General features: G+C 52.4%; 1 protein-coding gene across 20 annotated transcripts in view; it reads left to right on the top strand.

Annotated features, from left to right (window-relative positions):
• TMCC1 (transmembrane and coiled-coil domain family 1) overlaps nucleotides 1-6,282 on the top strand; it is a 98,607-nt gene extending 92,325 nt beyond the window's left edge. For 19 of the 20 annotated variants that reach the window (XM_074602192.1, XM_074602200.1, XM_074602208.1 and 16 more), the window contains one exon: nucleotides 2,040-6,282. In XM_074602192.1, coding sequence (XP_074458293.1) covers nucleotides 2,040-2,354 — 315 coding nt within the window. In that variant the 3' untranslated portion in view covers nucleotides 2,355-6,282. Of the gene's footprint in view, nucleotides 1-1,386 lie in introns of all 20 variants that reach the window. The other variant, XM_074602199.1, reaches the window with a different exon arrangement.
• The last annotated feature ends 21,380 nt before the right edge of the window (nucleotides 6,283-27,662 follow it).

Here is a 27,662-nt window from a genome sequence, read left to right as displayed (position 1 = left end):
AACACCAAAGCTATGGAAACAGAGATTATGGAGTCGAAGGGCCTTCCACAGAGCAAAAGACCTGGGAAATGCTTCTGAGCAGCCACCAAACCTTATAAAGAAAGGCCTATTCAGAAAGAGATCTATCGTCCGTTTTACATACTTGTGCTAGTTTTAGCAGGCATCTTGGTTTTGATCACTGACACGAGATACTGATAGTGCGAGCAGAGAACTGTAGGTTGGAATTCTCCCTGTGGCTGCCCCCGAGGAGCCTTGGGTGGGTGATCTCCTGGGGCCGGCGCCAGCAGAGATGTGGATCTGCTGTGATCCCAGCTGCACCGCGGCCCCCGGCTGCTGTGGGGGCTGAGCGGTTTGCCCCCGTAGCCACGATGGAGACGAGCCCTGCGTGTCACTGACCTCCCCAGGCATGATGCAATGACAGAGAAATGTAACAGGTGACAATGACCTTTAAGCTAAGGCTAAAATAAATCGGCGTCTGCGGACAGTGGTGCCGTGGCCTCCGACAGAGTAAACAGGAGACTCTCCCTTGGGGGAATGTAACAATACTCAGGTCTTGTTCTCCTCTCTAATTTGACAGGGCAGGGAAAAGTAAGGTTGAAAACTTAAATTGAAATGGGGGTTTCTCAATAGCTTTTTTTAATCTTCATTTTACGATTCAGCGCTTTTAGTGTAAACCTGGAAATTGGGACAGACGGTTCCTCAGCATTGCTGGGGAAAAGGTAAGTGTTTTCTCGCATAAAGAACTAGTGAAGAGCATGGGCTGCTGTTGCAGCAGAGCAGTGACAGAGCTGGGTCTGGTTCCTGTTGGGGGGACCAGCCTGAGAGAAGCGGCCGCTTGCTGCAGGCTGCGAGATGGGCCCGAAGTTGGCCTTTATGTCTGAGAAAGGCAACTCCGAGGGAGGTTTAATGGAACCGTTGTAACTTTGTATGTCCAAGAGCAGAAAGGTCTCCTTGCATTAATTGCCCTAAAAGCCCTCCGCCTTCTGCCTAGCCCACCATGGCATGTCGGCAGTGTTGCACTGCAGCTTGGGTTGGTCCATTTGAAGTTCAGCATGGTGGAAAGGTCCAAAAGCAAATCACTCCAATAGAGATGTGTTGTACAGGGAAGTCTTCTCCTTCCATGTACTTCTGCTTTGCCTCTTCCTAGAGGCAGTTTCATAAGTCTCATGCTTCTCATCCTTCTCCTGGACACCTCCTTTCTCTGACCCTTGCCGTGCCACACTCGCTGCAGTCTGGAGGAGGAGATCTTCCTCCCATGACACCAGCGGGACAGTCCCGCCCTGGTGCTCCTCAGACCTTTCCCTGAGCTTGTGCAGCTCGCTAAGCAAGCAGAATGCGGCCAAGCCTTTTTGATCAGTTGCTTTTGTTGACTTAAGTTTTCTGCAGGGTTGACTAGAGACTTGAATGGGTCGGACAAGCACAAGCCACTGCAAGGAAAGTGATGGAAGTGGGAGGCTCTGGGAGTGCGCATCCCAGAAGAGGAGGAGTGCTGGCTGGACACAGCACCTTTGTCCTCTCAGTGGTCTCTTAGAAGCAAAGCTGAGATGAGCAGCTCACTGGGCATCCCTCCCCCTTTCTGGACAGACAGAGGCTGTCTGCTTGCTGGGGGCTGTCAGCATCCTCCTCCCTGCGGGTCTGGCTGCAAGGAGGAAGGGTGCCCAGGTCCCAGGTGACTCTGCGCTGTGTGCGGGGACAGGCAGCTGGCAGCACGAAGTGGCAGCTGAAGCGTGTGTGTCAACAAAGCCTGACTTGTGCCCAGCCTGTCAGCTCTCTGTCCGGCCTCTCTGGTGCCAATGAGATGACGTGGTGTGTTACAAACTGCAATACCTCGTTAAAGAGGGGCTCCTCACCCTCAGTCCCGTGAGATGGCACAGCTTCCTCTGCTCCTGCTGCAGGATTTGAAATGGGTGCGGTGACTCACGTCCTGCAGGAGGTGACTAAGGCATGAGGAGGGTGGCCGTGGCCCAGCCTGGCCGGTCAGGTAAGAGCCGTGGGACTTGTGGGGCGCTGGCGACCCAGCGGTGTGTTCTCGCCCGCAGGAGGCCCTGGAAGCCTGCCAGACCCGCATCTCCAAGATGGAGCTGCAGCAGCAGCAGCAGCAGGTGGTGCAGCTGGAGGGGCTGGAGAACGCCACGGCCAGGAACCTGCTGGGGAAGTTCATCAACATCCTCCTGGCTGTCATGGCCGTCCTCCTCGTCTTCGTCTCCACTGTGGCCAACTGCGTCGTGCCCCTCATGAAGACTCGCAATAGGACGTTCAGCACTTTATTTATAGTGGTTTTCATTGCCTTTTTGTGGAAGCACTGGGACGCCATCACCGGCTACTTGGAACGGTTCTTGTCTCCCCCCAGATGATGGCGGCAGGAATTGGCTGCATCGCCCTCCTCCCGGCGCTCTCAGCGAGCAAGCGTGGCACAGATTAGTCAGCAACTACTCTGCTGAAGTTTTAAAGTGTCCGAGTGAATTTGTTTACATTTAGAATAACGTTTTTTCTCTGCAAGATGCATTGCAATAGTATTTTTTAGATTTTATTCAAGAACTCTTTTTGGCGAGAATCCTGGATAATTTTTATGTAGCATGGTTCTCTTTGGATGCAAATCTTAAGATTCTTTAAAGTGTACAAAAGAAATAAATAAAATACAGAAATTTGGAGCATACCAATGGGCAATTTAAATTGTGGCTTGAACTACTGTACTAAACCTGTCAGGAAGGAGAGAATGTGGTTAGCTTAAGATGAGCAAAGCTAAATCTAGTGCACAGCCTTGAACGATGGTACCACAGCAAACCTGTAACACTAAACTTTTACTGTGAAGTCTGCTCACATTCCATGTCCAAACGTATGCGTTCAGAGTGGTTTCTTTCCTTAACAAGAGAAAAACAGCAACGTGTGGATCTCTTCCCCCAGCTCAGCGTCTGGGTTCACCGTTTGTACTAACCTGACCTACAAGAACTGTCTCTAAGGCTGGCTAACTTTGCTAAGCGTATGAAGTGGAAGGCTCATGCCATACACAGTAACTGCACGGTCGTGCTACAGTATTTTGAAGTAGTCCTTGAAATACTTACCTTTAAGCAGAAGCCCTTGGTCGCACTTTTAAGGTTTTTTTTATATATGTATATTCACAGATTTAAAAAAAAATCCAAACAGCATACTTGAAGAGTGTAATACTCAAACTCTCAGTGCTTCCTTATTGTTTCTAATAGGATTTTTTATTATAATTATTATTATTATTATTGGGGGTTTTTTTGGAAGGGGTCGGGAGGGTCATTGCGTTTTTTTTTTTTTCCTTTTAAATAAAGAAGTGATGTTTTCAAATGAAGAAATGCGTGAATAATTGTGAGCCGTCTTGTCCTGAAACAGTTTTGAGGAGGGCAGAGAGTAGTTTCTAGTGCCAGCCTGTCTGGAGCGCAGCGCTGTTCATACGCCATATATCTGTCCTCGGAACATACAGATGCAGCATCATGAAAAACATCTCTATCTTCTCCACACGTTTTTGTCATGCAGGGCTTTTTTTTTCTTTTTTTTTCTTCTTTCTCCAGATATGAAGGACAGTATGTTTGTATTCCTCATTTCCACGTCATCTCTCATTCCTGGCCTCAGGATAAGAATAAGGAATTTCTTTTCATGCCTTCTTAGGGAAAAGACATGTTCTTTTAAGGAAAGAAATACTGAATCAACAATCCACTTAGAAGAATGGTTGTCTCAGAAATATCTCTGATTTAATTTTTAAATAAACCCTTAAAAAGTGAAACCAAAGTTTTCCTCCTGTCAGGCTCTGGTACGGTCATTTGTGTGTCTGTGTAGAGACCTTTGCGTGCTGCACCTATGAGCTATGCCATAGAGAGCATCCTCCTCTTCAGCCCTGGGGCAAGCACTTGTGTCGGTACCTTCTTGAAGCTCGAAAGGAAACGTCAGCTTCAAATGTAACTCTCAAGTCGTGGTGACGTGCTGTTGCTGGGGACCTGTTGGTGCTGGCAGGCTTCGTGCCCAAGGCATCTGCCTTCCCTCTGCTGGTTTTTAACTGGTGTCCCTGTCACTGTAACAAAGCCAAGATTCAACTTCCCTCTCCATGAAATCCAAAAAGGCTCCAGGATTCTCTTTCAAAACCATTTATGGTGTTTAGTTAGATCTTACTGTTTTCCTTCCTTCCAGGCTTAAGTTCCCTCTAAGAACCAAATGTTGCCCAAGTGACCTAAACCAGTCAAAATCATACATATATGGAACATCATATATATATACACACACACACATACAGAACCCTCGGACTTTTTTTGCTACGATGCAGATTCTGGGTTCTGAGAAATTCCCTCAAACTAGATTAATTGCCCTGAGGGTCTTCTGATTGCCAGCGGAGACAAGCCCCCTGCCGTCCAGCCATCCTCCTTCCTTCGAAGATTGTGTTTTGTTTTGCCATGGTCACAGGAAACTCAGGTACCCCTCTCCCCAGGGATCCCAGCACACCTCCTGCCGCCACCTGCACTAATCTGCTCCTGTCCTACTTAAAACAAATTGCCAATTGCAACTGGCTCAAGCCAAAAATAATCATGTTTTCCAGAGAGCCGCAGACAGAGCACAGATTGCGTAAACATCCCCTCCCTCCACCGTGCTGCCAGCGCCAGCCACGCTCTCTTCTGTTTACCGCCCTTCTCCAGCTGATTCAGACGACATGGGTAGCCCATTACGTAGCGTTTGTCAGAAACGAAGAACTGATTTGGCACGTAATTGAAAAGCTTTGTTGCCTTTATTCTGAAACCTGGCCTTTGCACCTCTGTTTTTCTCAGTTCTGATCACACTAGAATTGCTCCTCGTAGGTTTTTATGTGGTGAAAGCAGGAAGGAGTTGGAAGCCAATGGATCTGGACACTTGGTGCCACTTGGTTGTAGTGTTTGAAGGAAGTGTTTGTCCCTCCTCTTCTTTATGTCCTAATTTCATTTAGTGTCTCAGCTCTGAGTTGTCTTCAGTAAATAATTGCTAATTTGCCAGAAGGCACAGGCTTAATAGGAACTTATCACCTCAAAACTGTTCGGTGAAGGCCATGTACGTGTGGTTCTGGACAATGTCTGTCTGTCTGTCTGTCTCCTTCTCTCTCGACAGTTCCTTCCATTCCAGAAAGTTGTCTGCAGTAATGCCATGTATGATGCTGCATCCACTTCTCATATCCCGACACAACTGCCATGTGTTTTGCCTTTTGCATTAGCAGAACGTTTTGGGGTTTTCCTCCCTCTTCACTTTGAAGGTCTGTGATGATTTCTGATAGCTTAACAATGATTATATTGTTGGAAATGTGATTCTAGCTTTAAAGCTCCTCTCCTTGTAAGTGGTTGTGTTTGCTTTCCTGATGAAGCGTTTCTGGATGACACGTAGAAGACAGTTTTGCCACGGATGTGAGTGTGCGTGTGAGTACCTTTCATTAGCCTTCCTATGGATGTCAACTTTTTAGTGACCGTCTCTGAGTTGCGGAATGTTTCCCAAGACGTTTCATATTCAGAGTTGAAACGATTCTGAAATTGCTTAGATATGTTGAGCACATATCAACTTGGCATATAAAAAGGGAAGAATATAATGGACTGCGTTAGTTCAAAAAGCAGCAGCTCTTCATTGCAATTCTGTGGTTCAAATGAAGTTCATGTTTCCCCCATTTGCTTTTGCGATGTAAAAAAGAAAGCAAATTTTGATGCAAAAAAAAATTTACCATTTTAAATTTTATAAAGTTCTCTTTTCTGTCAGCCTCATTAGTTTAGTTTAATGATACTGAGCATGCTCACAGCAATTACTTCGTTGGTTTATTCCAGTCCCATGATTTCTTAGGGTCTGATCAGATTAAATGTTGAGTTCTGTACACGTTGCATCGGGACAGAAAAGCACTGTCTTTCAGCTTTGAAAATATGCATTTTTTTAATTAAAAAAGCAGCATTATAACAAAAGAAGCCAAGCTACAAAGGGGTTCAAGATTGGGTAGTTTTGCCAGTTTTTAAGTGAATTCTGAATGTGGCTAAAGAGTTAAAAACCCTGTGTGTCTGTGTTGTGTATGCCAGGTGGTATAGTAGTAGGCAATTGACTTAGCTGTAAGTGTGTTTTAAAAGTGTAAAAAAATAAACAGAAAAACTCACTTGCACGGGTTGAAAAGTACAGAAATGACACTTGTGAACGTAACACTGTAGTTTATAGATCTTAAGCTGCTAATTGTTGAGAGAGATTTACATTTGTCTTGTCTGATTGTCGCAGATTTATCTGTGGCACTTTTACTGTATATAAAAAACTTTAAATAAAGACCTCAGCTATTAACACTGGCCTAATTTGGGTGTTTCCAAAGGGTCGGGGCGGGGGGAGCAGGGAGAAAAAGAGGGGTGGGTTAAAACTGTGCTGAGCCCTAATAGCTTAACATTCGAGCAAGTTCTCCATAGATCCCGTCGTCAAACCTCATCCTATAATCAGCCGTACAGCACCTGGGCACGGCGAGGGTAAATGGGCTGCTCTGCGGGCAGCGGGGAGGAAGAGCAGCACAGCACTCTTCCTCCCCCGTCTCCCTCCCAGCCGCCCGGAGCCCGGCACCTCTGCGCAGGGCCACTGGACTGTTGGTGTGACTGGCCCATCACAGCGTTTCTCGGCCCGCCCCACCTGCAGAGCTGCCTCCCGTTGGAGGGGGTACGATTAGATGAGATGCCCAAGAGGTGTCTGTGTGTGAGGAACAGGGAGTTGGTCCCGAGTTTTCCACCTCTGGACTGCGCCGGTGGAGACGGGGCGAGCTGGGTCTTGCTCCTGTGGACTTTCTCCTTCCTGGGATTGCAGGAGCAGCTCTGCGCTGCGCAGCAAGGTGCATTTCGAGCCTCACCTGTATTTCTCAGGTGGATCTCGTGATGGAGCAGCACCAGGCCCCAGCTCAGCTGGTGGGACAGCATCCACTAAAGCCCAGTCCTGTTGGAGAAAGGCAAGGGCCTGTATGATGTTGGTTGGGCCACCACTATAAACGTAAGTATTTTGTCTTCCAGGTTTCATAGAAGAATTTTTGAATTCTTCAGTATTTGTACAAGCTGGAAGTGAGCAGATACCTCACTGACGATCCTCCTGGGTTTTGGTCATGTGGTCTCAAGAGCACAGAACCGAGAAGGGAACGGCAGCAACTTTTTAGGGGGAAGGGACTGAGTAATTTTCTGTTTTCAGGAAATGATGCAAGTGCTGTAAAACCAGCAAGAGATCAAAAAGCAAAAGCGGCTGTTTGCAGTGATTTTTCTCTGTAGTCTTCCCACAACCAGAATGGAAATCCCAGCAGAGTACGGATTAAGCAAGTGCATGGGGCTGCTTTTGCTAGGGCTGTCTGGCTCAAGACAGGACATGGGTGCTGGTTGTGAAGTTCAATGTTTCTGCATCCCTTTGGTGCAGTCACCCGACAGGTGCTGGTCGGGCTCGTGTGGTTGTTGAACGTGGCTCAGGATCAACAGGGGGCATGATGACCGGGCGTGAAAGCAGTGGCCTCTACTCCCACGTCAACAGTTTTAATCCCATCATTTAGAGGATTAGGAGTTGTTATTCAGCTTTTCGGTTGGTCTGTGGGAAGTGGTTTGGTAGCTCCACCCAGGTCGTGGGGACACACAGGGATGTGGCAAGGGTATGGTTATGCTGGGTTGCCACAGTGGATGTGAAGAATTGGCTGATCTTCCTCACTGGAGCCGTCATTCTTCCAGGTCAAATCACAACACGTTGATGTGTTGACAGTGGAAAGTCGGGCAAACAGACAGCTCCCTACCACAACACGTCCATCTTCAAGTTGTTGCTTAAAAGCTCTGAATTCACTTTCTGCTTTAAAAGACAATGCTGGTCAGTGGTTTATTGGCCTCAGCGGAGCCTCCCGCACTGATGGAAGTTCAGCAGAAATGGGAAGTAGGTTCTCTGCTGCCTGAGTCGCCGTGAAATGGAACATCCCTGGGCAAACCAGCTCTGCCGAGTGGTTCATCTCCCAGCCGGATCCCCAGCCAGGTCCCTCTGAATTTGGGACTAAGAGTCACCGCGTAGGTGTGCTCTGCTTTTGCACCATCCTTGTGCCAGCCCTGGCCCAACGGGGCACAGCAGGGACTGCTGCCTGAGGAGAAATGTGGGAGCAGGATGGGACACTGTGGCGTTTCCAGCCTCCCTCCTGGGAGCCGGTTTGCCGGCAGCCCTGCCTGCGCCCAGCCTGTACGTTGAACGTGCCAGGCCATCAGCGGGTCTGAAGGAGTTCCAAAGTTCCTCCACTACGCACACAAAAGCACTCGAATCCTGCAGAGGTCAACTACGAGATACCTGCCGTGGCAGCCTCGAGGGCATCCCTGTCTCCAGTTTCATTGTTTGAAGGAAACTTTTTTCATTTCCAGCCGGTTTGGGTGTTGCTGCCGCAGCTGCGCATCGCCCACGTGTGTCTCCAGCCCCTCAACGTGAACACAAGCGCAGGGTCAAGACAGCCCCCAGTCACCCTTGGCCTTGCTGAAAGTGCCACGCAGGGGGAGGCCGCTGGCGGGGGCTGAGCGGGGGGAGCCCTGGGTTTGCCCGGGGAAGGGGCTGGCGCCGGGAGCACGGCTCACCCTCGGCTGGGCACCCCGAGGGGCGAGGGGGGCGCTTGGGGAGTGACCGTCCTGGTTACGCGGGGAGGGATCCTGAGAAGAGAACAGGGACCGTACGGGCATCAGTCACCATTCGGTGGCGCAAAACATCTTCAAGGAGACAGCATCGCCCCGCGCCTCCCGCACCGCTCCCCTGTCTGCGGCATCTGCGGTCCTCGGCGGGGGTCTAACAGCGCCCTCCCGCACTGCTCGGGAACTTTGGTGACTTTCCTCCCAAAAATGTTCGTTTGAAAACTCTTTGGCTTATTTCGGATCAGCTCTGCTCCCGCACCGGTCCCATCTGCATTTCCCGCCCTCGCTGGGAGCAGCCTGTGCGGCGGCAGCCGCGCCCCCTGCGCCCCCCCCGCCCCGCTCCCGGCCGGGAGAGGCTGAGCCCGAGCCGCAGCGGCCGGTGCGGGGGCGGCTGGGCCCGAGCCTGCGGGGACCCGCGGGGAAAAGAGCGAGCTGCGGGAGCGCCGCGTTCCGCGGGAAGTCGGGGCCGGCCCCGGGGCGCAGCGGGGCCCTCCCGGGGCACGGAGCTGCCGAGGGCCCTGGGCGGGCCGGGCGCGGGGACGCGGCCTGAGCCGCTCCCGTCCGAGTCGTTTTAATTACCGGGGATTAACTAATAGATGTTAATGGTTCTAATCTGATTTACAATAATCTGAAGGGGGCACCGCGCGCCCCCGGCCCCGCCCCCGGAACGCGCGGCCCCGCCCCGCCCGGTCTCTTGCCGCCACCCGCGGTCTCTGCCGCCCCCTGGCGGCCACGCGGCGCCGCAGCTGCGCGGCCGGGCCGGGATCGGGCCCCGGGGCCACCGTCCGGCGGCTGCCGCCCGCTCCCGGGGGCGCGGCCGTGTCCCCCCGCCAAGCGGAGCAGGGCGGAGCAGCCGCTGGGCCGGCAGCCCCTGGGCAGCCGTGCCGTGCCGGAGCAGGGCAGGGCCCCCGGGGCTGGTGTGTCCCGCAGCGGCTGCACGGCCCCCAGCTGCCTCCTGGCACCCCGGGCTGCGTCTGTCCCATCAGCGATGGCAGGACGCCCAGCGGGCACGGGGACGGCCGGGAGGAGCAGCCCTGGGCGCTGGCACAGCCCGGCTCGCCCCGCCTGCGGGCAGAGCCGCTGTGTTCCCCGGCACAGCCGCCTTGGCTGGTTTGTCAGGGCGGTTTCCCCCCAGAAATGGCGGGGGAAATCCCCCCGTGCTGGGGAATGTGTGGTGACACGGAGACCAGGACCCCACGCAGTGACACAAGCACCTTGCTGATGTTGCCGTGGGGCTCCGGAGGATCCCTGCCATACAAATGGCCCAGCCTCCCCTCTCTGCCGCTGGGCCACAGGCAGCAGCTGCAGCAGCACAGCAAAGACCCCGAGCTGCTCCCCTTGAGCGGGACCCCTCTCCCCCATGGCTCGGCATCACTGCAGAAGTGACTCAGTGGTTATAACAGCTTGAATCCACTCCTGTGTCCGACAGGAACAGCCTCTCCCTGCTCAGGTTGGGCTGTCCCTCTCCTTCCTGCACTTTCCCACGCAGCATTCTGGCCTGCGCTCAGCTCCAGTGGCTGCGTGGAAGGCAACCCCATGGCCGTGGGCCATGGCTCTGCAACGCGCCGTTGCCCCAGCCCTGGAGGGAGCTGTTCTGAGGCATAATTGTTTATGGCATTCATTGATGGGTCTCAAACCAGCTTTCACATAAGGCTGAATGCTCTGCTTCTGGTGTGTTGAGCACGGCTGGGTCTGTGATTACAGTGAAAATTAGTCACTTGTCTGATGGGGAGCTTTCCGCTCCTCTCCTCAAAGTGGGGCTGGAGTCTATGAAGATTTGCTGGCGTGCTCCTCCCTTCTTGCTCCACCCTCGCAGACATGCTGGACGGGCTCTGCTGGGCACACAGGGCTGACCCTGCCGCTGCCCGCCTTGTTCCTGTCTGCGGTGCGGCGCGCGTTTGCTGGTCCTCAAGGCCTGATGTCTCCGCTGGCTCCTGGACAGCATGTTGTCCTGTTTGCTGACCTGCAGCAGCGGAGGGGAAGCATGCTGACTGGGGCTCCCCAGGGGCCTGCCTCAGCACTGCTCTGCTGGGGCTGCGTGTCCACCATCAGAGATCACACACAAAGGTGCCTTTTCTCTGGTGCAGGGTAGGCTCCTCTTAAAAAAAAAGGTGGGGGGGGGAATCATATGAGATTTGGAGGTTCTCTGGGGACAGGACAGAGAGATCACAGGAACAACAGCCACATTGATAAACTCCCCATTTCCTGACGCTGGCCAGGGAAGGAGGGACCTCCGCAGTGGCAGCGCTGCAGAGCGGCCAGGGTCTGGAGGTGGCAGCTGGGCCAGTGCCACAGGGGGCCCGCAGGCACATGGCAGAGCTGGCAGAGCTGGCAGAGACAAGCTGCCTGCTCCCCCAGGGCGAGATGAGCCTGTAGAGGTTCAGCCTGAAGACACTCTCTCCTGTTAGCGAAATGCCCATCGTCTTTCTGTCATGCCCCCCTCCCAAGCACTGCTTACAGCTGGCACCTTTGCCAAGTGCTAATAGTGCGGTTAATTTCTGCGGTTAATTACTGAGGGCAGGGTGCAGACACAGCCAAGACTGGGAGGGCACGGTGTGCAGAGAGGGATGCTCACGGTGTGGGAACACGGCTGGTAAAAGCAGGGTGCTGACCAGGAAACGTCTTTTAACTGGGCTGCTAAAAGTCCTTCCCCGTCTCCCCATCAGCAAAGGGAAATCTGAGGCTCTGCTGTCCTGGACACTCTTTTGTTTTGCTCTGGCACATGGACAGTGTCAGGAGCTGCCCATGGAGCCCCACACAAGAATTCACCGACTCAAAAAGCGACGAGCTGGGATGTCCCGTCTGGCCCCCCTCCCCAGTCAACTCAGGTCCTTCAGTGGGGCTCTGCGGGGACAGCCCAGCTCCACAGCAGAAAGCCTGTGAGCACAGGCTTGAGCCTGGGGCTGAGACTCAGTGGCTCTGGGGACAGTGGCTTGCGACAGGGCTGGGTGCTGGCATGTCCGGCTCTCGCGAAGTGCCGTGGCGGTGAAGCTGTTCCTGCCACGGGCATTTGCGGGGAGGCCTGGAGCTAGCTGCTGCGGCGTGCTGATACAGGGGGGAGCGTCTGCTTTTCCTCTCTGCTGTGCTGGCTGATAAGCACAAAGCGTATGAAGAGAGGGAAAGATGGACTTACCCCGTCTCCACGTCTGATACGGAAACACAGGCAAGGCACGGTTTGTAGGTCAAGATAATAGCTCTTGCTAGACTAACCTAAACATGTTTTACACACAGATGTAGCAGTGAGCAGGAGTGATAATGGCAGCAGAGCAGATAGATTGCTACTATCTGGATTACAAAAGAGCTCTTATTTAATTATGCTCAATTTGCTTCCTCTGCCTCTGGATTCCTCCACTGCCGGCGCGAGGCTGACTGGTGCCTGCCGCCCGGAGGCAGCAGCAGGCAGCGAGGCAGCGGGTGCATGTGCCTCAGGGACCTGCCCTGACGCTGCTCGGGGTGCTCAGAGCAGGCTCACAGGGGCGTCGAGCCCGGGCTCCATGCAGCGGTGCTGTAGGACCCCTCACGCCAGCCAGCTTCCCAGGGGAATGCGTGTGGGTGAAGCCCACACCCCCCCGGCTGGCTTGGCTCGAGCCCCACACTGATTTTATTGCGGCTGCGGCACCTGGCAGAGCTGGCACACACTCCACTGCCTTCTATTTTTAAGACTTCCCTTTGAGCGTGTGCACGGGGCAGCTGCCGTCCCCACAGATCTTGTCAGGGTGACGGTGAGGCTCAGCTGGTGGGAGAATGCTGCCCCCCCCACCCCCATCCCAAGACAGAAGCATCCAGAAGATTCCAGGGACAGCCAAGGCCAGCCAGGGCTGTGAAGGTCCTCCCGGCTGCACCACCCAGACCAGAAGGTTTCATGCTGGAGTTTCCCGTTGCTGAGGTTCTCCCCACGACAAGACCAGGGACGGGGTGGGAAGAGGTCCGACCAGGGTGCCCCTGCATAGCCAGGGAGCCAGTGGCCCTGCTGAGGCCCCCTGCACTGCGTCAGCCACTGGCAGCTCACGGACCCAGTGGGGGAGTGGGGACACAGCACTGGTGTCCCCAAGTGCCTCACTCCAGTGACACCAGGCGGGGCCACGTCCACGTTCAAGGCGCAGACTGAGGACCAGGAACATCCCAATGGCTGGCTGGGCGGCCCCAGGCTCACTGCCCACCCAGCACTCGAGGCCCCGCTGGACGAGCCCCAGTTTTGCTCCCGGGGGCTGGAGGCCTGGTGCTGGTGCCAGGGGTCTCACCCCGTGGGCACGGGCTTTGGGCAGGGAGCAGAGCGGGGGCAGAGGAGAGCAGGAACTAACTGTTTTTTCTCGCCACACTTCCCGTTTCCGCCGCTTGTGGCCATCCCCGCAGTCCGAAGCCAGATCACAGCTTTTAAAGGTGCTGTTTTTGCTTCTCTATTAGCACGCTTCAGCTCTGACTCACTTCCTTTCCCACCGCCGCTCGTCCTTGGCAAATGCCGAAGGAGGTCCCTCTGCGAGCTCCCGTCCAGCAGGCCAGCGGAGCAGCTCCTGGCATGCTTTGGTCTGTTCCCTTCAGGACGAGCAGTTTCAGTGACCCTCCAGGTCACAGACACACAGGCTAAGGTTCAGGATATACCTGTGCTCCCCTACGCCTTGCTCCCCACCCACGGGCTTCTTAGGATGAGCAAGCCAGCACTAATCAGTGCTCATTTGTTTCCTTTTATTGCTGGCAGCATGGCTTTTATATAAGCTTGTGGGCTCTCACCCAGGATATTTGATTTTTTGTCTGGAGCATCTGGAAACCCTGAGAATTTCAGACAGTGCAGGTAGTTGTCACAGCATACAGGCAATCCACCCCTGCCCTTTCAGAGAAGGAGGAGCTGGGGAGGGCTGAAGTTTTTCACCAAGGAAGCCTCTAACAGATGCTTGAAGCTCTGGCTAAGGATGCATTAATTAACCTTCAGGGACTCCTGCCAAGCAGCCTGGCAGAGCAGCCCTCCTCCAGCCAGGCACAGGGAGGTGGAATGACATCCCCAAGGTCACCAATGGCATGGGCGCCAAGTCTGGGGACGGGACTCTGGAGTGCTCCGGGCCGCTGGCAGGAAGCTGGGCTGCTCCTATGTGAGCGGGAATGGGAGCAGGGGTGCTGCAGGCCTCACAGCGTGCCCGCTGCCAGGTGGTCCTCCTCCATGGTGGGCACTGATGTTGGTGCTCGGAGCCTCCTGCTACATCCCTCTGGTGTGGCGATAGGCAGGGTCCCCGCTCACCCAAGGGGCCACACCAATCTCCAGCCACTGCCTAAAGTCTCCTGGAGAGGTGGGACAGGTTTTGAAGGAACCGCCAGCCCCCAGTGCACCCCCTCTGCCCCGCGAGCTGCAGGCGGGGGCAGAGCCCAGTTTTTGTCATGCTCAGAAAAAAATAATGTGAAGCCTGGTTGCTTTTCCACCTTGATTTACTATCAGCTTTGACAAGCTCTGTCTCTTGGCTCCTCCGATACTGCCAGCCATGTCTAATGCTGTTGATTTGATAATATATCTAATCTGGCTTTCTTGAAAACGCCCGGTATCTCAGAGCTGCTGTTCTCCGACTTGAACCATCTTCCTTCCTTGCCTTCTTTCTATCTTTCCCAGCTGGGGCCAATCTGTCCGGGAAATAGTCCAATTTGCTTCCATCTGATGGGAGCAGATCCCAGTTCCATTCCCTTCATCTACTCCGGAGTCAAAATCAGCCTAGGTCATTATTTTGAAATCCTTCATTTTCCCCCTCTGCATTTTTGCTGCTGCTTTTCTCCCTCAGTGGAGGCATTGGTGAAAATACCTCTAAATACCTCTTCCCTCAGGGTTTTCGCAGAGCAACCACCACCCACTTGGCACAACACGGCCATTTGAGGTCTGGACAAGATATTCCCCAATTTTTAGACCCTCCTGTAGTCTGAGGAGGAGCACCAGTGTCCTGTGTTGGATACAATTCAAACTAGTGGGACAGGGCCCTCTGGGACAGGCATAAATCTCTCTGCAGGTGTCCCCTGAGGGTGGGGGGCACCTGAGGTGTGTGGAGTCTCTTGAGCCTGGTGTGCAGCACTCTCAATGTAAAGAAGTTTTTCCTCATGTTCAGATGGAACTTCCCGTGTTCCAGTTTGTGCCCGTTGCCCCCTGTCCTGTTGCTGAGCACCACTGAGAAGGGTCTGGCCCCATCCTCTTGCCCCCCACCCTTTAACTATTGCCGAGCATTGATGAGATCCCCTCTCCGTCTGCTCTTCTCCAGGCTGAACAGCCCCAGGGCGCTCAGCCTTTCCCCATCAGAGGGATGCTCCGCTCCCCTGATCACCTTTGTAGCCCTCCGCTGGACTCTCTCCAGTAGTTCCCTGTCCTTCTGGAACTGGGGAGCCCAGAACTGGACCCAGTGTTCCGGCCGTGGCCTCCCCAGGGCAGAGCAGAGCGGGAGGATGACCTCCCTCCACCTGCTGGCCACGCTCTTGTTAATGGACCCCAGGGAACCATTGGCCTTCTTGGCCACAAGAGCATATTGCTGGCTCGTGGGCAACTTGCTGTCCACCAGGACAACCACGTCCCTCTCTGCAGAGCTGCTCTCCAGCAGGTCAAACCCTAACCTCTCACTCTGTCAGCGCCCGCTGTACGGGACAAGGAAGGGCCTGTCCAAGCTCCCTGTCACGCTGGGTACAGATGGTGCCATCACCAACAGGCCTTAACGGCCCTGAGCAGCCCCACCTGGAGCCTCCACCCACACCCTGCCCAGGGCCCAGGCGCTCATTTAAACCCAGGGCTGGGCCCTCAGGCCTGGCTGGGACTGTGCTGTGTGTGCTGTTCTCCAGCCCTGCCTCTGGCCTGTCCTTCTGAGTGGACTGTAGGTACCTCATCTCCTGGACAGGCCCACTGATGGCATGTTACAGCTTGTCTTTAGCCCTGTCTCCTGGGTGGGCTTTGGACCTATGCTGTAGCCTTGTCTCTGGTCCTGTCTGCTGCTCCTGATAGGGCTTCTTGGATGGCCCCTGGACCTGGTGTGTTGCTTGCCTTGCCTGGGGCTGCCAATGGAGCCTGTCACCAGGGCCTGCCTCTGCCTGCCATGGTCAGGGCTGTGCCCTGTCAGCGAGGGCTCTGCTGTCCCAGGGCTGCCCTCGCTGCTCCCCAGTGCTCAGCATGGGGAGAAAACCTTGCTGCTTCTGATGGTGTCCTTCCACCTTTTGTGGTGCTCAGCTGGGGTCGCAATCACTTGGCTCAACCCCCCAGGACTGTGATTTAAGTGGAGCCATTAACTCAGCCAATGCTGTGTATCCAGGATTGCTGGATGCAGTGTGAGTGTGTTAATATTATTAATGTAATTAATGTAGTATGTCCTGATACAATGCACTGCCATTTCAGCCGGGATTTGCAGAAGAGGGTGTGCCTTCAGACTGAAGCAGGTGCTTGCTTCTCTTGTAGGAGACCTGGCAGCAGAGGGTGAGGTGGGGGCTGTGTCAGGTCTGGCGCAGAGTTTCCCTGTAGCCCTCTGTTGGCACAGTGAAATGGGCACCTTGGTGCTCTGATTGTCTGGGGCAAGGAGACCCTGGTGGAGGAGTCCCCCAGACAGAAACACTGCGTAGAGCTTCACCCAGAGCTTGCCTTTGTTTAATGCAGAAGTCCACTGCTATGAGACCTGGGTCTCTGCTGCTGCTCAGGGATGTGCTGGAGGTGGGGGCTTGCACACATGGATCCACAACCAAACAGTTGGGTCTGTCAGCCCAAAGAAGCATCATCAGGCAAGATCAAGGGAAACTCCTTGCACTGGCTCTGGAGCAGAGCTACACGGAGAGGCAAAGGTGGCCTTCTGAGGAGCGCAGAGCACGGCAGTGTGGAGCCTGCCAGCAGGCTGTGGAAGAGCTGGGTGCATCCCGCAGAGCTGCTGGGAACTGCAGGTAAGTGCTGTGTGAAAACATGGGATGCTGCCGGGACACCCTTCTTTTGCTGGGGGATCTTCAAACATGACAACCACAGTAGTACTAGCCATCTGTGCCTCTGCCATCCTGGAGAAATGAAACTGGTAAAGTCTCTGAGGAAGTGACTCAGGGTTTCCAGAGCATTGCTGGTCACCATGAGGTGGCACAGGAGGTCCTGCTGACACAGCTGGGGGTGGCCCTTCTGCAGCTCCCTGGGATTAGAGCTGTGCACCTGAAAACTGGTACAACTCTCATCCGGGGGCCATCTGGGGAATGGGGCTTCCAGCCCCCTCATCTGGGCACAGGAGGGACAGTGGGGAGGCCAGGTTGGCCCCTGCTTTGGGGCACCATGTTCAGAGTGATCTCAGCAGGGTGTGTAGATTGGTGCTTGTGAAAATAGTGAATTGCCCAGTGTAGCTGGTTGGACATTACAGGTAACTGCATGTCCGTTTGTCCTGCAGTCCAAAGTGCTATAAACTTGTAAACACAAAGCTGTAGCAAAGCCTGGCCCTCCTGAAGGAAGGGAGGTAATGTAGCAGCAAGCGGGAAGAGACAGGCGTAATGCGCTTGTCCTGTGCAGGCTGAAAGGTTCTCCTCGAGTGCCAGGGGTCTCTGCGCTCTGGTTGCTGTGCTGCCCGCAGAGGACAGGCTGGCACATCTGAAATGGTCACTAAGCCATTTCTGACTTGATGGTGGTGAAAAGAGAATCGCCACTGAATTGTCTAGTTTATGGATCCACCAAGTTAATTATCCATGATCGATAAGCCACTGTCAGAGTGAACCATACTGTGGGTTTATCTGTATAATCCCTGTTTGTGTGTTTAAAGACTGATAGGAGAGCCAAAAAAAAAATATCCAGACAAAAAGATAAGGCTGAAGATGCATGGTGATGTCTTGGAAATTTAATTTAGCAGGGAAAATATCCCTTTTAAAACTACATTATTAACTGCTGTCAAGTGACAGCCATTTGGCCTTCACGTGCTGTAGATGAATTCAGCCAAGTCGTATCAGACCTCTCTTGAAAGCACGGTGTATGCCACTAACCAAGCTTCTTCCCTGGCGCTCTGGCTGCATAAAATCTGCATGATTGCTTTGCGATGGGGCTTGTCAACAGAGACTGCAGCTGGGTTATGAATCACTTTAATTTGTCATGTGAGCTGGTTTCACACCAATATCTCTGGAGGGGAAAATGCTGGAAAGTTGGGGGAGGGAGGAGCGGGGATGTCAGACGCAACCTCCCCGCCCCAGTTCTTGATGGAAATGTTTCTCCCTCTCCACCAGTTAATGACTAGTCCTAATTTAATAGAATGGAGCGAAGTGGCCAACATAAAATGTGTTTTGTTTTCACATCTGAGTCTAACATGGCCACAAGTCATAGTCTGAAGTGATTGGGGGTGTTATCAGTCACACAATCTGACATTTTGCCAAAAGGTCTCTTTTGTCTCTTCTCTGAGTGTGAAAACAAGAGATTCTATTTTTTGTCTTCTGTAAAGAAAAATGTGGGTTGCAGAGTCTTAAGGAGACATTAGATGAAGGAAGCCAAGGAAGGAAAGAAAATCCAAGACCTCTTCCTTCCGATAATCACACAAATACTGGACCTCTAGGGACACTTAATGGAAAACATTTTAGGAAGCACCTGAAAAATTGCCAAGGAAATTTCCCAGCCTAGCTATTGTCTCCTGCATCCTTTACTGGGATAATCTTGAGAAAAATCAAAGCATCAGGTCATAATTTGATTTTTTCTTTATTTTGTATTTATTTATTCAGTTGCCATTAATAACAATAAAAATGAAATTACCCACCCCTTACTCCAAGTTCCCTTGACACTTAGTTGAAGTACACAATTATGTAAAATAGGCAGACTCCCACGGCATGTTATCCCAAGCAGCAAAAGCATAAACCAAACATAAGCCCCTCCACAGAGACAAATTACTCACCCAGCAAAAGAATTACTCATGGTGGACAAGTACACTTTTACTAGGTTGATTTTAAGTGTGCAGATGAATGTTACAGCTGGTAAGAATTCATTAGTCAATGAATCTGCAGCAAAGGAAATGATAAGGAGACACAGATTTGCTTTTCCTAAGTGGAAAGGGTCTTATACAATGCTGCTCAAAAATGAAATGCCCTCCTGAAATGCCTTCCTTTCTCAAATCAGGAAGATGTTGGTTTGATTGTGTGTTCAGCTTTAAGCTCATAAATAGCCCTCCTGAAATTAAAATAATTATTTGTTTTCTTCAGTAGAGTTGCATCTTGCGAAGGTGACTGCTCCCTACGAGAGGGGCAATGAGTGTGAAGGGATAATACAAATGCCTTTTTCTAACAGTCTCCTTCAACATGCTGCCATTTCTCTCCTGGTGTGTACAGAGCTGGGGGTCTGAAGGGCCACCTTGCAATCTGTCTGTTTTGCGGCTCTGTTGGCGTTTGCCAACATCAGGACTGATGAATGTGCTGTAGAAAAATGTCCCCTCCTGGTCCTGAGCTGCCAGCCCAACCCTTCAGCTCTTCCCAACAAATTACTAATCTGGCCTTGCAACAAGCAGCTCCACAGCAGCCTTACTGCAATCCTGGTAAACAACATATGTGAGGATGAGCTGGTGAAGCTGCCGTAAAGGCATTTGATGCTTTCAAATTCCAGCTCCCGCGTCGCACAGGGACCTGCTGTTACAGCAAGCAGAGCCCACCTGTCGGCAGCATGAACACGGAGGCTGAAATTCAGCGTATGTGCATGTGTGGTGACTGCAGAGTATGGCTGAGACCCTCCGGGTGAGGATGATCAGGTACTGCAGCAGCAGAGCTCACCTGGGCATCTGGCTGTGTACTTCACGCTGAAGCCTGTTTTGGGGCTAGCAGGCAATATTCCCAATGTCCGTGTCTAGCACCTTTACTGAGCGCTACATAGCTGTAATGCTAACCAAAGCTGTGCTGGGACCAACTTCCTCAGTTACTTGGTATTTCCTAAATCCGTTCATTCTTCGGTTGCTTCTTCTGATGCTTCCCTCCCCCTGCCTCCGCAGTCTGTGTCCATGGAGGATATGCGCATGAAAGGAGGGAAGAACTGGCCCCTCAGGGAGGAAGCAGACATTGGCTTTTTTTGTCTGATTCTGGAGCAAAAAGCTCCAGCCAGGAGCTGTTCTGATTAGGTCTTAGTGTAAAACAGATGCAAAGTTTCATGCAACAAGTGAAGTGGCAGAGGGAAACAGAGATATTTTTACATGCTGTCTTTTCCCATCTCTTGCATGGGATCAGAGCCATTAGATCTGAAGGTGATTAAGCGTGAGACCCCAGCACAATAACAAAAGCATTGGCCACCAGTTTCTTAATGATCGCCTGGGAGCTGGAGCGCAATGTTCATTTGAAATACAGGCCACAAACAAGCTCTTCCCACTTTTTTGCTCTTCCCATTTTTTTTACTCCTCCCCACTTTCTGTCTTACAAAGAATGAAAGAAAACCAGGTTTGCTAATAGTGCCAGATCTGGAGGCAAGAGGTACATTTACATTCAAAACCTTGCACGAATGTCCAGCTGCAAGAGTTTCCAAGCAAGGCAAAAGCTAGCGAGTGAAAGAAGTTGGACAATTACACTCATTTGTCTGCCTTGTTTTCATTGAAATAATTCAGGCAAGGCCAACTGTGTTACTTGGATTCTCTAAGGTATAATTTAGGCATGAGATGTTTACAATCAACTCCCATTTGCATCAACCAGGAGGAAAACATGAGATCTGCTGGATATTTCAACTGGCGGGTTAATTACGAGTTTGCCCACTAATATTTATTCAACCTTCTGCATGTCAACTGCCACCAGGCCAGATCCTGCCACTCTTGCTACTGTGCTCACTCCGCGGGTTTCATGCAAGCGAGGAGTGCAGGACAGGGCCCTACAAGGGCCATTCTAGTTTTGCTGAGGAAAATTGGTGCCAGAGATGGGTGTCTGACTGAAAGCCCTAGAAATGTTAGATCTGCTGGGAACAACGTGCCCTTCCTTTTGGCAGTCCCAAGAATGAGCTTAAACAAAGATACTGTTTGCTATGGGCCACGCTCTGTCTGATTATTGAACTGCTTAGCAAATAGCTTGATAACATTAGTGGGACCATTTGTGAGATAGGAAGCCTCCCCGTGTGTGCAAGGAACTCCGGGACTGGCCCCCAGACTCTTCCGTGAGTGCTGCGCAGAGAAGCCTAAACACTGCTAAGCAAGCCTAGAATGAGCAAGGGAATTGATTGACAGTTTTGATTGAAACCAGAAGTAAGTTTTGCTGGTTTGTTTTTTTTTTTTTTAAACCCAGGCTTAAATAGACATCACTTAGAAGAAGAACATCGATCGAAAGATAAACCCAGTGCATGAGAGGACCCTGAAGGTGAAAAGTACCATTAAGTAGGTTAAAGGAGCCTGCCCTTGTATGACAAGCTCTTCTCTGTGCAAAAGGACAGAGAGCACCGAGAGGGAGATAAGAAGATTACGAGGTCAGATTCCAGGTTACAGAAACCTCAGTGGCTTGCTCTGTCTTGGGCACTTCTGTGTGGTTTGCAGGAGAGAGCCTAATGAGTGCCAGCTGTGATGGTTTTGGTGCTACTCACACCCCTCCTCCAGGAACTGACCCAAACCTGTCAACTAATTCCCATATGCCAGCAGCTCTCCGGGTGGATATTTAGCCACTTGGCCTGAAAGGACTTGCCAACAGGGAGGAAAAAGGCCCCATATTTCATGACACATCCTAAAATCACCTAGTGAAATGTGTGTTTTCCCACCGTGACCTCTGACAGACCGTTGGTCACCTCCCCTGGCTGGTGGGGACGGCCAAGGCACTCGCCCAGGAGGAGTGGAATAACACTGGGCTCGGGGCTGGGTGACCCCGCAAAGCGGGAGGAGACAGACCAGGTCCTGCCCCGGGTAAGCGTTTTGCTGCTGATCGCAGGAGGTGGAAGTCAAAGGTGGGGAAATCCCAGCCTAAATCTGACCCAATGGTATGGGTGAACTGGGATTGTCTCTGCCCAGCCTCCAGCGATCAAATCCTCCTGACGCACACCTTGTCTCGGGAGGCAGAGGAGCTCAGAGGCCAGGCTGTCACCTTCAGCACAGAGCCAGCGCCTGCAGCTTGTTAGTCCTCATTATTATTAAAGCTTATTATTGCTCTCTCTTCAGATGAATGCCATGAAGCGAAGGTTTGCTGCCATTTCCCTAACCTTTCCAGGGCTAAGCAGGCCGGTGAATTCAGTGAAGCTATTGCTCTGCACCCTGTGTTAGCTACTACAGCACTTACACTGGACTCGGGTAAGATGGCAGTGTTGTTTGCGTGTTTCCTTCCACCCTTGTGGGGCAGAAGGGGCTGAGAAAAGGGAGTCCCCTGTGACATCCACGACCCCTGAAATACACAGCACACCTGTGTACAACGTAATACGCGGATGTGAAAATAGCAAAAAGACTACGGCTTAGACAGAAAGATGGAACAGCTGACATTCAAGTGATAAAAGTACCCCAATCTTCAACTGTATGGTGTTTACATTTTAAAAATGAGTGAGTGTTGAAAGGTCATTTTAACTATTTAGGCTTTTGATTACCTCTTCCACTTTCCTCAGCCGTATCAGCAGGTTGCTCCACCTCTCTGTTTTACCACTACTTCTGCTCAGTTTCAGTGTTACATTCACTGGTGGGTAAAACACTTTGTGTGCCTGTTCTACTGGGTTATCCAGATATTCCAAGGAAAAGGCTGGTTTCACTTGCATAAAGGTTCATGTGAACGTTTCCATCAGTGCACGGTTTTGTAACATTGCACGCACAGAAGCATGCAGATTGCACATAGACAGTACATTTGCAGGCTAAACTGAAACCACCTGATAACTCTCCTTTTCTGCTTTTCTGCTACAAAATTCAAAATGCTACAACTAGTCCAGTGTGGGACTTGCTGACATTTTAAATGTGTATGTGCGCACATGTCTTTTTTTATACATATACGTGTGTGTGTGACTTTTGGCTTATCTCTAAGATTAATGCATGTGTTGACTGCACACGAGAAATGTGTAAACCTGTAAGACTGTTGGGGTCACCAGGGAAATGTCAAGAACAAGATCACACTGTTTACAATATGCCCAAAAATATACAACAGACGACGCCCCACAAGTGACATTATAATGAGAGACAGCTATTAGAGGCAATGTAAAACACATGCTGCTGGATGCCGCACGTCAAAGATTTATCTCGAAATTGTAGATAGCAGGCCATTGCAAGGCATAGGTATGAAAACATTTCAAGTTTCCTGGTAAAAAGGAGTGTGCACATACATTTGTAACTAATGCCTGCTAGCAGGTTACCGGGAGAGGCTGACCCTGCGCCTCTACTCAAACGCCAGGACACAGCACAAGAGCTGCAGGGCCTGGTCAACACATGTGGGGCGCAGCGAGGTCAGGGAGGGTCTTCCCGTCACAGCCGAGCACTGCCTTGCCTTCACTGGAAGTGGCACAGGCACACCGTGGGCAAGGTTGGGGGGTAGGGGGGGGTGCAGGGGTAGGGCTTGGGCCTGCCGCAGTTGGGTCACTGGCAGGGACCTCTGGGCTGGAGTTCCAGCGGGGATGGCACAGGGGTGAAGGTGCTGGAGGACGGGACCGATGGGCCGGGGCTGGGTAAAAGCCAGGAGGGTCCCTGGCGGCATCAGGGTTAGAGGTGCCAGTCCCCAGCTTGGTCTGCTGATGGTTTGCTGCTGGTAATTACTGCTCAGGCAGGTTTTGGAGATGGTGCTGTCAGGGGCTGAGTGAAAAAAGCTTGGAGCTGGGGCTGGCTGGCGTTACGAGGCTGGGGTTAAAACCAGCTGAGGCTCAGGCGAGTGGAGGCTCTGAGTCAGCACCACAGCTGGATACAGATGCTACGGGACGGCATGTGGGGCTGTGTTTGGCAAGGGCTGCATGCCTGGCCGAGGGTCACAGCAATGACAAGTGACTTGGAGCTGGGGCTGACCTTGGCAGAAGCCCGTGAATTCACAGGAGCCCTGGGTCCGGCAGTGTCTGCGGAGCTGGTTCAGGGTGGGTGGTGGCTGGGGTTGGGACGGGGCCTGTCAGAGGATGCGGGATGGAGCCAGGAGGTGCCACCTGGGGCATACAGAGGTTTGCCAGCGACAGGCCCTGCCGAGCTGAGGGCACGTCTGAAGCCTGCCTGGAGTCTGCTCTGTTCAGCCCGGTGGAGACCAGAGGTGCTTAGAGCTGGACACACCAAATACAGAGTTGACTCAGAGCCCGGTGCAACATGTTACACCTTTTACATCAATATGAGATTTTAACCAAAATGCTTAGGTTTTTATTAAGATGTGCAAAGCAAACAATAATTTTATGATTAATCACATTTAACCCTTTCACTTCAAAGCACATAATGAGCCTTGACACTGAAGCCTCCACGAGCCCAGTGAACACGGGAGAGAATAACGTTGAAGCCACTGAGGTAAGTCAAATTGGCTGGAATTAACGAGGGTAGTGTGGGCTGTAATAATATATTTACAGAGTGCTGATTATACTGTGGGAAGGAAGGGAAGGGGATTAAATCCCTGTTTAGTTAAAGCTGCATTTTAGTGCAGCCAGTTCTTCAGTAGTACACAGTTAAAAATGTAGTCTGTCAAATCCCGCTGACATATTTTGGCAATAGATATTTCCTCTAATTGAAAGCAATTGTTGTGTTGTAAGCTTTCCCCCTTTCCCATTTGTTTTGGTTAACGGGTAGTGGTGGCCTGTCTACTTAAGCACGTATTGAGCAACTGCTCACTGGAAAGTTAGCATATTGCAAGGAGTGCAGCACGATCCTGCCTGACTTCATAAGGAAAAACTTCCTCTGGGCTTTGGCGGAGGATGTTTGAACAAAGCTGGTAGGATCAGCCTTGCTGGTTGTTATTGCAGGGCTTTGCTGTTTGGGTCAGCTAGGGCCTTCATGTGTGAATCCTGGGGTAAAAACCAGGCTGGCTTCCAACGCAGCCATGCTTTGTTTTGAACAATCAGCATGGCCCCCGCTGTGAATCCCACGAGGGGATGCTCTGCTTTATGTTGCATTCGCTTCCTTTGCTCAGAGCCAAGTGCTGCATCCTACACTGCTGGAAGGCAGTCAAGACGCGCGGGGCCTGCGCGACGGCCTGACGGGGGCTGGACACGGCTGGCCCCTGCCCTGCCGGACGCCAGCAGGAGCCTTAATGCCGTGGGCGGGCAGGGCCCTGCAGCCCTGGGGGGCTTAACAAGCCCCTGCTCCGTCAGACCAGGCAAAATGGTGCTAAACCCACTGCTGCCCACAGTGACTGCGTCAGCGCTGCTGCTTTGCCCCCGCCTGTCCCACACCCGCGGTCTGGCACCCCCGGACCCAGCGCTCCACCGCTGGCTGCGGGGCCTCAGGAAGCTGAGGAGTTTGCGGCTCTCGGGACCTGGTGGGGAGCAGCTGCCTGGCCTCAGTGGGGTGTGGAGGCTGGTGCCTGTGCACCGGGGTGCCAGGGGCTCACATCCTCCTGTCTCTTTGTTCCAAGAAATGTGCCTGTGCTGTCCCTGCAGGATGTCTGTCAGGGTGCTTGGTCTTGAAACGCCCTTTATCTGACACCCCTCTGAAGCTCAGAGAGCTGCTGTGCGCCCCCATTTCCCCAGAGGTCAGAGCAGGACTGGATGAAATGCTCCTTTACTCTGTAGTTGCATCAAGTCTGATCATCTGTCCAGGACCCCCTCAGGCTGGCGCTGGTCGCGATCCAGCCAAAAAAGGGACTTACTCTGCCGTGCACACCTGCACCATCCTGTCTGCGGCACCCCAGGGGCTGCGCTGACAAGGGACAGGTATGGACAAGAGACCATGAGTGTAGCAAGGCTGGGCTTGAAGGGATTGTGTCTTCATCCCACCACCAGCCCCAGCGTGTGCTACATTTCCTGCAGAGCAGAGCTGGAGACTCCTTTGAGCTCACTAGCCATGTTTCCAGCCCTGACGGGTGTGAAGTTATAGGGGGAGTGAGTGCTGAGCCCTTTCTAAGCCTCTAAAGAAAGTAAAAGCAACAGGTCACCAAGGAGACCTGTGGGAAACTGGGGAACCTGCTGCCTTTGCATCTCAGCTTTCTACCCACAGCGCTCGGGTCAAACCCCAGCATAGGCTACAAAAGACACATTTTTTTATTGCCTTGTGATAAACCTCCTGGTCTGGAAAATCCTGCCATTACTGTGTGTGTGAACTTTCACCAGCACAGAATCTGTCATTAACCTAGAAGGAGACCTTTTCATGCTCACAACCTCTGTCTGCACAGCTCCTCTCTGGAGGCGAATCCCTCACAGCGAACACGTCAGCCGGCTGCACGCCGCAGACAAGGTTATGACTGCATTACATACTCTGAAGGGAGCAATGCTCTATATTACACTGGGAAAGGTTCATCTTTGAAAACAAAGAGGCTTGAGGGGAAAAAAGCATGATTTTACTCAGAAAGTGCCTCTGGTCCCCATAAATCCATCTCCTCCTTGCTCAGACCAGGACTGGAGGCCAGCAGCAGGGTGGCAACGGAGCGCGCCGCGCCGGTGCGATTCCTACTACAGCCATTTGCAGTGAAGCCTGAGTCCGCACTGGAGCGTGCGTTTAGATTAAAGGACGTTTGGGAAGAGACCTTGCCTTAATCTTTCTGCTAAGCACCTAGCACAATCCCAGCGTGCTAAATCATTAGTAATAACAGTAATGACAATCTGGCCTTCTCCATGAGCAGTGCCTGCAGTACCAATTAATAACAATAAAATAGGGACTCGGTCCGCGCTCGTCCAAAAATACACCAAGGATTGCTAATCAGTCTATTTCCAAGCCCTCTGTTATTTCTGAGTGCCCTGAAGTGCCTCAGTGAGCGCTTTGCTGATGCATCCAGCCTGATGACACGAGGCACTAACAACCGATGGACAAAGGCAGGGTGGCAGGCAGGACTGGAAAGCATCAGATGAGCGTGGTGATCAGGGAACAGCTCTTGTTCAGGGAATGATTTCTCTGTGTCTAAGTGCTCCCCAGCTCCTCCTCAGCTCTCCTCGCGTTCCCCCGGTGCATGGCTCCTCTCCGTTTGGAAATGCTGCTCTGGGGAAAGCCCTGTCCTGGCTGGCTCTGGGCGGGGCTGGTAGAGACCAAGCGGGACAGCTCTGCTCTCGCCTACCTCTTACCCTCTTCTCTCGGATAACCGCTAGCGGCCTTTCTCAGGGTGGGGAAAAGGTGTGAGTTGGACTCTGCTCTGACCCAGTACAGCCATTTTTCATCAGTATGGGTGTCTGAGGGGGAAAGTGAGCGGCCAAAAGGATTCAAAACACGTGTCTGCTACGCATTTGTGAATGCACCTTACAGTCTCCTGCCAACCTGCCCTGCAATCATATAGAAAATGACCCAAATAACACACTTAGAGGCAGAGTGAAGGAGATGAAAGAGAAAAAAAGGACTGGCTGCCTGGGTAGGAGCAGAGGGACATTCTGACCTGCTGCACAGCGGCAGCAGCAGCAGCTCCAGGGTGGCTGAGGCTGTGCCGTGGCTTTTCCTCTGCTGGGGCACCAAGTGGCCCCTGTGCGGTGGCCAGATCGGGGGGCTCGTCTCTGCAAGGGGGCTGCGCCCTGCGCCGGCCAGGCCTTCCCGATGTGCTCAGTGTCACAAGCAAGGGCGGGAGGCACGCTGCTCTTCTCCCGGGTGCCAGCTCCTCAGCCTCCGCGCAGTCCCCAGGGGGGTCCCTGCCGCCGAGGTGTCCTGCACGCCTGGCCCGCTGCCAGCCGCTGGTGTTCACCGAGAGCGGCTGAGTCAAACCTGGCCATCTCCGGCACGCGAGGGTGAACTTTCTTCCCAAATCCACAGGGCGCTTTATGGTTACCTTGCAGATAAACCCCGCTAAATAAATAGATGTTTATGCTCCCTGTATTAAAGCGATTAGATCCTGGTTTTTGACAGTGTTGAGTCAATATAACCTGAGTAACTGCACGAGTAACTCATGTTTCCCCTAAAGGGAAACTGTTCTCCTGTAAATATATTTATTAATAATTAATGTGTTTTTGAGTTCTTGTGCACACAGTCCCTCTCCCCCACCGAGATGTCTGAAAGGCCGTTATCTTTAAACCTGCGCAGGACTCGCACAGAAAGGGACTTTGGCAGGGGGGTGATGGTCTATGGGAAGAGGCATGTGGTTTCATTTTGACCTTTTTTTCTTCCTGAACAAAAAATAATG

Source organism: Larus michahellis, chromosome 10 (assembly GCF_964199755.1).
Source record: "Larus michahellis chromosome 10, bLarMic1.1, whole genome shotgun sequence".
Classification (NCBI taxonomy): Eukaryota; Metazoa; Chordata; class Aves; order Charadriiformes; family Laridae; genus Larus; species Larus michahellis.
Note: the sequence above shows the minus strand (reverse complement) of the source record. Positions and strands in the feature narration are given on the sequence as shown.